The following is a 10,295-nucleotide window of genomic DNA, read 5'->3' as shown; positions in this document are numbered from 1 at the left end:
TTAAAAGACAAATTAAAGTATTTGTTTCGATTATCCGGATTTTTCCTTATCCGGACTACCTTCATCCCCAATTAGTCCGGATAATCGAGGTTCTACTGTATATATTTTTTTTTATTTGCTGCAATATATATATATATATGAATTTTAAACTAGTTACTAACCTGATGTTTAATTGAATCCAAAACAAACCAGCGTTGCTTCCATCCTTTTAGAAGTGCACCTCTTTTATATAAATAACCTTCATGTGTTCTGTTTTCTGCTACATTTGATGAAAACTGGTCATAGTACTGACTGCTTGTTTGCATAGTTGTAACGCCTGAAATTCGTATTATAAAATTGTATTATCAATAAAAACTGAAATACTTATTAATAAATANCCTTTCAAACAGCCGTAGTCCGTAAACTATGATTCCTACAAAATTGATTCATAAAGAACGGAACGTATCTACCGTCTTATAGGGGGATCTACTGTATATATAAAAATGAATGTATGTCTGTGTGTCTGTCCTTCATGCATTACCACACCGTTTATCCGATTGCCATGAAGCTTTGGGAAGTTGTTTAACATACTCCCGCGAAGGTTTCTGGCATAGTACATTTATCCTACGATAGATAGTGCATGTGTATACGATCATTTCACAGTGTTTTCGATCGATTTCAAATTGTGAAGACCATTTCCCCCTCCAAAAATCATCTCTATATATGCATTTGTAAACTGTTATTTACGATATTTGTAATAATTTTTGTTTAATCACTTTATTTCAACTTTTTTGCTAATTATGTATTCACTCAAACTTTGTTAAAACCTTAACTGTACCCCGAACAACAACCAAAGTTGTAGGAGGAAATTCGCCTATTTTACCGATCTAGGGATCCCCCTTTTCAAATTTTAGTATCAACTCAAAATAATTTAAAAAGACAAATTACAATAAAATAGTTTATTATCCAAATATCAGAAATTTCACAACATGCCAAGGAAGAGAGGAAGGAGCAATTAAATAATTAAAATTGTGAAGGATTAAAAAATATATATAAAAATGGGGAATATCACACTTCTGACAACTGCTGCAATATATATATATATATGAATTTTAAACTAGTTACTAACCTGATGTTTAATTGAATCCAAAACAAACCAGCGTTGCTTCCATCCTTTTAGAAGTGCACCTCTTTTATATAAATAACCTTCATGTGTTCTGTTTTCTGCTACATTTGATGAAAACTGGTCATAGTACTGACTGCTTGTTTGCATAGTTGTAACGCCTGAAATTCGTATTATAAAATTGTATTATCAATAAAAACTGAAATACTTATTAATAAATAAAGAATATTATGTAAAGGAACAAACATATATTTAAAGTAAGTTTTTTGGTACATAAAAGCATATATAAAAGGTATTTATGGAAAATATAATAAGTTTTTTAATTAATCAAAAATTAATTAGATTGGCTCCATCCTTAAATAACAGGTTATCAAATATGATGATTATAAGAAGTACCAAAAAAGATTTATTAGAGGAAGGTGGTGTTGTTTATTGGATAGAATGCATGTGTAACAACCCTAGTTTTTACATTGGTGAAACAAAACAAAGATTAAAGATTCGACTGTCAGAACATCTGGCTGCTGTAAGGTTAAAAAATTAGTAATTCTCCTGTCTTCCAACATTGTAATAGTAATAATTGTCAGATTAATACTAATAAATTAAAAATTATTTTTAAAGAAAAAAACAATGTAAAGCAAAAGGTAAAAGAACACTTCACTATAATTATGCAAAACAATAATGTAAATTTAAATACGGGAATGTTAACAGCGGAATGCTGGGAATTTTTTGTTAACCATATAAGTGGCTTTTTAATGAGTTGACTGTCAGAATGTAAACTGTGTACTGTAAGCCCCACTGAAGAGGCCTTGGCGAAATGCATTTGGGAAGCTTGTTCGTAATGTAAATAAAAGTTTTTTCTCTGCAAACTATTTTCTTTCTTTTTATACCTTTTTAACTTTTTTTGAAAATTTTATAGTCATTATTGGCTTAATGTTTTAAAATTTGAAGTTATATATTATCCAAAAAGTCAGAAGAGAAAGAAAAATATAATTTTTTCGTATTTTACATTTATGTAAGAAGAAAAAAGGAAAAATTTCTGACTCCATCGGTTTTTATAATTATTTTGAAAGCCTATTAGGTTTAACAGCTAAATAAATAAATATACATACAAAAAAGACAAAGTCAACAAATTAAAGACAAACAATACAATTACAGTATATGCTCTTTAGATTAAAAACATCTGTTTCAATAAATTGTAATAAATTAATGAAGAGTACTTAACTATATATATATATATATATAAGATATATCAATTTTACTTATTTTTAATAACTAAAAATTGATTCAATAGATATTTACATTTCCCTCCAAAAAAATAAGCATGAAAGTGAAAATCCAACACAAATGAGAAACTACTGGAGCAATTTATTTCAAATTTTACAGTAACATAGAATAAGATGCTACGTATTATTAACATATGAAAAGAAATCCAACAACGAGTTGTATAACTTTTCCAGCTGTTATAAGATTTTTGTTATAAACAAGTTTTATATTTTTAATTACTATAAAATGGCAAAAATCTTAATCTTGATGATAGGGATGAATTTTATAAAAAAACTAAGTTTTAATAATGAGTAAAATCTTCATTAAGACGGACAGACAAATGATAGTGTGAATTTATAGGTCTAGAATTTTTTCAAATAGTCCTTAAATTAATTTACATGTATATTTGAAAATCCAAATGGGTCCAGACACAATTAGTCCAGATTTTTGATGCTTCACTGTATATTATGTTATATAGAAAATAGTCGTAAATGTAACTGTTTATGAACAGAAACAATATTTTTAATAATAATACAGTAGACCCCCCCCTATAACATGGTAGATATGTTCTGTTTTATATGAATTCTGTGTTTTACGAGTCACTTAAATACACGAGCCAATCTCATCCCGGCATGTGTGCAGTTTAGGAACTATGGCTGTTTGAAACGTTTTCTTCCATAAAATTAATCGATTCTAGACTAATTTGACTCAATATTTCCAAAATATGTATAATTTTTTAGGAATAATCCATATAAATTATACTATAAACATAAAATTGTAGGATTACTTACCGAGTGTGCACCGTTCGATGACGTCATTGCTTAAGCTTGTTTTTGTCACGGAGCTTTTGCTTAAGCTTGTTTTTGTCAGACGACGCCATTGATAAGTTATTTTCTGTGAAAAATTCACTGAACTTTGGAGACATCATTAATATAAATATAATTTTTATGGCCATTAAATAATAAATGGTTTTTAGTAGGTCCGCTGCTCGTTTAAACTCAATGTTTGTGCAATATCTGATATTGGTCTAGATTCGACCAATCCTGTCGTGACAGGAGTTGGCAATGACATTTTACGAGTCTCTTTTAGCTGGTTTATACAAATAGGATTGCAATTTTTTCAGTGTTATACGAATCTGTATTATATGAACTATGGATTCATACAGGGGGGTCTACTGTAAATATATACAATTAGCAGAATTTCAACATTTTGCCATTCTGTTTCATAATACATTATGAATGCATTTAGTTATTTCAATTAAGCAAAAAAAATTGATTTTGCAATGAAATAACATAAAGAGAACTTTTTGTAATTTTTTATTATACTGTCTTGAGAAAGATATTTTGAAATATTGAAAGTACTTGCATATATTTTTATCAAACAAACAAATCTAATGCCAAAAGACAGTATAATTTCTTCCTTGTAAAGGGAACTAAATATGAATAAGAATGCTTGTTTTATTCTGATTTAGTTCCAGGTAATTAAGATTTAACTGCTTATCAAATATTTCAAGTAGCTTTCTCCAGTTTGATGATATCTATATATGTTATTGATGTTTGTGTGTTTTGTATAGGCATTAAATGTACACAGCAATGAAACATTATAACTTATCTAATATATGTTGCAAGCTGATTTTCATTAATGAGATAAAAATATGAATAAGAATGCTTGTTTTATTCTGATTTAGTTCCAGGTAATTAAGATTTAACTGCTTATCAAATATTTCAAGTAGCTTTCTCCAGTTTGATGATATCTATATATGTTATTGATGTTTGTGTGTTTTGTATAGGCATTAAATGTACACAGCAATGAAACATTATAACTTATCTAATATATGTTGCAAGCTGATTTTCATTAATGAGATAAAAACTACAAGAGATGCCACTTATTAAAAATAAAAGAAAGAAAATCTAAAAACTGTCTATTGGTGTTACTGGTAAGTATATTTAATTAATGAGTACTTTTGACAGTATCCATCCAACATATCACCTGAAGATGATGATGTATACTGTCAAAAGTACTTATTAAATGTATTTACCAGTTATGCCAATAGACAGTTTTTAGATTTTCTTTCTTTTAGGCTTTTCATTAGCAAAGCACACAAATAATTTGTGTGTGTGTTTAAGTGTAAATATGAATTAATAGTGAGAATTGAATACACTCTGTAAAGGAGGCAACTTGTATAATACTAATCATATAGAAAATAATGTTCCATCAAATCCAATAAAATTTGCTGTGATTCTATCAATATAAATGCCTCAAAAGTGAAAGCACAATGCCACAAAGAAATGTACATAACCACCTGCAAATTGCAGGACTGGTAGATGTGACAAAGTTATGGAAATGATTAACTTTGCATATACATTGGGTCATATAATACCCAGTTTCAGTCTATAAAAACCAGCAGCCAACTCGGGTCAAAAATGCTATCAGTGACAGTTCATGGCAGCTAAACTTTCGAAGAAGCATAGAAAATGCCTCAGAGGTAACAGTGAACTGAATACTACTAGTTAATGACTGAGGAATGAGACTGTATCCTAAAGCTGCACCTTGGATTGTCATGCCCAATATATATGCATGCAGATGCCATGTATGTGGGCATGACATGCATACCACTCAGAGAGGTGTGACATGATGGATGCAGGAACACCTGTGATCACACCAAAGAGGGAGTGGATTACATGGTGCATGACAGAATGCACAGACTGGCAGATTTGCCACAGCATGACATCCAAAACCGCCTGTCGCCATCAACAGGTACATCTGTGTCCACCTAAACCATTCACAACAGGTTCCAGGTTTCATGAAGTTGACTGCACATATGGCAACCAGCTAAGATGCCATTAACCATCTCGACACAGGGCTGCATGCCTGGCGTAGTGCCGTGTCATCATCATTGAAATTGGACCACTGAATGGCATCAGGTGTTGTTTACAAATGAATCCTGCTTCTGTCTGTAGAGGAATGACGGCTCTGGTAATATCCTAGAGTGTGCTACATGCTAACCCTCTCTGTCAAGCATCATACTGGTCCCATCACCAAGCATCATGCTCAATCAGTGGACAGCACTGGCACATATTTCTGGTACTCTGACAGGGGACCAGTATCTCATACAAATTGTGGGGCCTATTGATCGGCCACTGGTGAAGGCTGCACCCAACATGATTTTCCAGCAAGATGCCTGACAACATATCACATGGTAAACTCTCACCAGCCTGAATGGAATTTATGTTCTCCTCTAGCTAGCAGCCTCACCAGATCTCTCTCCTATCGAACACCTGTGGGACTTCATCTGATATGAGGTGTACTGGGGATCACCACCTCATACTGTAGACAACATGTATGCCATAGTGGACACAGTTTGGCAAGGAATATCTCAGGAGGTAACCATTAATTGCCTCACTGATAGTAAGCCTTGCCTTAGAGCAGCCTGTACCATGGGGCCATATTCGCTTTTGAATAAACAGGTGTCTGTTGCATATCTTTGTTTGTTCTTTTAATCATTTTGCCTTCTACATATAACAGAAGTTAGTACAGTTGACATATTTGCCCTGTAACTGCATAAAGCTCAGATCACAGTTTAGGGATGGTTTTCATTTACTGTCTTAGCTTGGGAACGACTTCTTGAAGAAAACACAAATTAAGCCAAATTCCAGTAAGAAACGTGCAAGATTTACCAATAAACAAATGTTTTCAATAGCTTTCAGCTACTGTCATCAAGTTAAGCACCAGTGTTCAAAAATAGAATGTAATATCAAACATTGATCTTTAAATGATGATAAAGTATTATCTGATAGCTGAAAGCTGATGAAAACATTTATTGATAAATATTACACTTTCTTACTGGAATTTTGGTTTAATTTGTGTTTTGTTTATAATTATTCAATTTCTGTGGTGACTTTTTGAAGGTCTTCTGCAACATAATCAGTCTCTAGGAACTAATGCCAAAGCCAATAAACTACTGATAGGCTAACATTGATCCAGTTTGTCACTTGACAAACTGGTTCAATGTTATGACTGTCCTGCTTTGATGATTGCTCTCCACCTTAAACTGTTGGGTAAATGTTGATATTCCATTTGAAACTCTAAACTCACATCAAAAATATAAAAATCTTATGCAGTGCACAGAATAAACATCAGAAGTTTATTGTCCATCATAGACTGGTAAGTTATAAGTAAGATGGAAGAATGTATATACAGACAAATCATTTGCATATGGAGATGATTAATATTATAATAAAAATGCACTTCAGTCTGGAACCAACCTCTATCAAGAATCCAGGAAAACTATGAAATTTCTTTTAATTTGCAAGACAGTGAGTGTTATAACTGAGTACTCAATTTGGAAACTCATGTCACTGGATATTATTGATATTAAAATTATCATCTCCAAAATTTTTAGAATTTATATATTATTATTATTATGTTGTAAATGCCACATTCAGCTGATACTGGTCACAAGTGCTACACGACACTAAAGTCAAGGTATATTTAACCAAACAAGTAAAACATTAACCTCTGTGTTAATGGTGTATGTGACCACATCTAGCAACTTCCTAACAATGTGACATGTTCAATATTGCAGCTTTCTGTAGTGCCATGTATATGTTTTTATCAAGGTTTATGTTGTTTATGGGTTATATAAGGTATATGTTTTTATTAAGGTTTAATGTTTCTAGACTTTTATGTAGTGCAGCGCTGTCCAACTTATAGCCCGCGGGCCATATTTTCTTCACCAAACATTTCGGGGGCCAAGAAGGTTGCTGCTGTATTCAGCCAGGTTAAGTGAAGTTACGCAAACTAAATAGTACTTACTTTAAATTCAAATTAGATTTAAATTTTCACATAGTAAAATAATTTTAATATTAATAATAATAATTTAGTAACATAAATTTATTCATAGTAAAATGTACTCGGGGGCCGTAAAAATTATTTGGCGGGCCGTATACGGCCCGCGGGCCGCCAGTTGGACAGCCCTGATGTAGTGTATGTGGTGTGACACCAGTGGAAGACAGGACTCTATCCATCTTCCACAGGCCTCATCTCTTGGGCAAGTGTCATGTACTTGTTGATTTTTTCAGCGTGAACATTTTTCATGTTATGAGTGTTTGGAATGGATATGTCTATTATATAAGTGATCATATTGCATTTTTCAATAAAAGTGATGTGAGCTCTATTGTGATGAATTGTTTTATCTGTGATTATGGCTCTGTCATGGTGTGTATATATATATTGTATCTGTCATTATCTAATACTGATTATGAAGTAAATTTGTAGTATGGTGCCTGGGTTTTGTTTAATAATCTGTGTGCAAAGCTCTTGGTGTATTATATTTTCTGTGTGATTATATGTCTATGTAAACAATTTACTGATGCTACCAGAGGTTATATGATGTATTGTTTTATCATCATCATTATTATTTTTATTAGATAAATAAAATAAAAATGAAACAATCCAATAAAAATAATTTGTTTTTAGTAGTCATTTTGTATTTTCAACACTTAGGTAAAGCTTTGGTGTCTCCCAAAACTTTCTAATATCTAAAAAGTTTAGATCTTTCTCAGTATTCTGGTTTTCTTTTTCATTTTCCTTATTTAAAATTACATATGCAACCAACTACCAACAGAAGTGAAACAAAAAAACATTTTAATGTTTGAGATACTATCTTCTGAACTGCATGCTGGTGATGCCATGCTTTCAACATTGAGATGCATAATTTATGATGGAGCAGATTTTATTTCCATTATAGCAATTTTCTATGAAATGTATACCAATGCAAGTTCTTTGCATGATCTTATGGTAGTATAATATATAAAAAAAACGTGAATCACATGAACCAATTAACCGTTGTGAATATGATTAACTATTTGAGTGATGAATGTTTTCGTAACCTCTTCTGGGCTCTTTTTCAGGCTTCTTTTTTTTTTATTTCAAAACCTTTTGAATTTTGAAATAAGGTTTAGAAATAAAAAAGAAGCCCAATTTCAAAATTCAAAAGGTTTTGAAATAAAAAAAAAAAAGCCTGAAAAAGAGCCCAGAAGGGGTTACAAAGACATTCATCACTCAAATAGCTAATCGTATTCACAATGGTTAATTGGTTCATGTGAGTCACATTTTTTATATATTCATACCAGTGTGTTGTGCAGTTAAGTAGTATAATATTAATATGTAAAATAAATAAATATAGTAATACTCACTTGAAGAAACAGAAGAATTTTCTGCACTTCCTCCTTTTGATACTGCATTTGTAACAGCACCAGAATCAATTACAGATTTATATTTTGTACAATTCTTTGGAACTGCTTCTAAACATTTTTCATGGCAATTATAACCACAATCCATACATCTCATACCTAAAAGAAAGAATTTCCATTTTTTTTAAAACTTTTTATTAACTTATAAACCTTTTACAATACAAAATATAATTATGTGCAATAAAAATCTTATTTTTATAAGATTTATAAAAATATTTAACTATTATGATGTTTATTATGTGAACTATTATTCAAATGATGTTTTTAACAAATAAAAAAAAAGTATTATTATTATTTTAATATAAGAAGTATAAAAATGTTGATAACCCAAAAATGATATTTATATTAGTTGAAGACAATAAATAAACATGCATAAGATGGTAAAATTGCTAGGAAACCAATTTAGTCTAAACTCACTTCATCACCAGATTAAATTTTTATAAAACGTTTTTCAAGACTCAACTTGTCTCATCATATATCAAAAATAATCTAAATTTAAACTCAGTTTTTAGCATCTTACATACATTTGCAGAAATCAAATGTGATAAGAATATGATATAATTAAACATTAATGTTACCTGTCTTTACAAGGCCCCATAAAATATGTGAACAATAATCACAATACGTTGGAGTAGTGTAATTATATTTTTCAAAACGATGAGGATGAGAATATACTTGAGGCTGAGTACCTTCACCTATCATTTTACCTCTGACCAAAATTTCTATAGTAGAACGTTTATGAATTGAGCGTCCATGAGATCGAATCATTTGTGTAGTAAAAGAAACTTGACGCTGAAAAAGTTTATCATCATTGTTAATGTAAAAAAATATGAATAATATTTTTAAAAAATTTCTCAATTTTAAATAATTCATGAAAATTATAACTTTTCTTAAAAACAAGTATTAAAAGTGTAAGTGTATGATGACAAAATATGTTTATAATACAGTGATTTTAATTTCATATTAAATTTCATTTAAATTAAAATCAGTTACTCTATCACTGACAAGACTAGCTATATGCTACACATACATATACAGTCGACCCCCCTATAATTACGATTCTTATAAAACTGCGAAAAAATTGTGACGGTATCCGTAAAAAAAAGGTAAAAAAACTCCTATAATTATGTAAAACGTCATCGGGCAGCTGAACTACTTTCCCGCCATCCGTAGCGCCACGCTACGGAGAGATTTCTATCGTCTGGACAGTATTATATAAATTATATATAAATTAGGTACTGTACATATAATTATATATTAATTATATATAAATTAGGTACTGTATATATAATTATATATTAACTTATTGTAACTTTGTTATAATTAAATATATAATTTCCGCCGTCTAGCGTGGCGCCACGCTACGGAGATTTTTACGCTAACTATCGTCTGTCAGTATGTAAATTAGGTACCGTAAGTCTAATACAGTACTGTAATTTTATACATTTCTTGTGAAAGAAACATTTCTTATTCAACGGCGATTAAAATTATTTATATTAATGATGTCTCCGAAGTTCTACGAAGTTTTCACAGAAAAATAAGTTGTTAGAAATCGGCCGCTCTTTGCTGAGCTGTTCCGCGACGAAAACAATGTTGAGCAATGGCAATGTCGAATGGTGACACTCGGTAAGTAATCCTACAATTTTTTGTTTATAGCGTAGTTTATACGGATTATT

General features: G+C 30.8%; 2 protein-coding genes across 3 annotated transcripts in view; both read right to left on the bottom strand.

Moving 5' to 3' along the window:
* LOC111635245 (myotubularin-related protein 13-like) overlaps positions 1-315 on the bottom strand; it is a 9,739-nt gene extending 9,424 nt beyond the window's left edge. The window contains exon 1 of the mRNA XM_023380154.1: positions 162-315. Within this exon, the coding sequence (XP_023235922.1) occupies positions 162-305 (144 nt within the window). The 5' untranslated portion in view covers positions 306-315. The remainder of the gene's footprint in view (positions 1-161) is intronic.
* Positions 316-1,081: 766 nt separating this feature from the next.
* The window catches only part of LOC111635244 (myotubularin-related protein 13-like), a 152,489-nt gene continuing 143,275 nt past the window's right edge, over positions 1,082-10,295 (bottom strand). For both annotated transcript variants that reach the window (XM_023380151.1, XM_023380152.1), the window contains exons 37-39: positions 9,198-9,411; positions 8,563-8,718; positions 1,082-1,263 (exon numbers count right to left, since the gene is read on the bottom strand). In XM_023380151.1, the coding sequence (XP_023235919.1) occupies positions 1,097-1,263; positions 8,563-8,718; positions 9,198-9,411 (537 nt within the window). In that variant the 3' untranslated portion in view covers positions 1,082-1,096. The remainder of the gene's footprint in view (positions 1,264-8,562; positions 8,719-9,197; positions 9,412-10,295) is intronic.

Source organism: Centruroides sculpturatus, unplaced genomic scaffold (genome assembly GCF_000671375.1).
Source record: "Centruroides sculpturatus isolate CEXI.00-Female unplaced genomic scaffold, Cexi_2.0 scaffold811, whole genome shotgun sequence".
Lineage (NCBI taxonomy): Eukaryota > Metazoa > Arthropoda > Arachnida > Scorpiones > Buthidae > Centruroides > Centruroides sculpturatus.
This window is presented reverse-complemented; position numbering and strand designations above follow the sequence as displayed.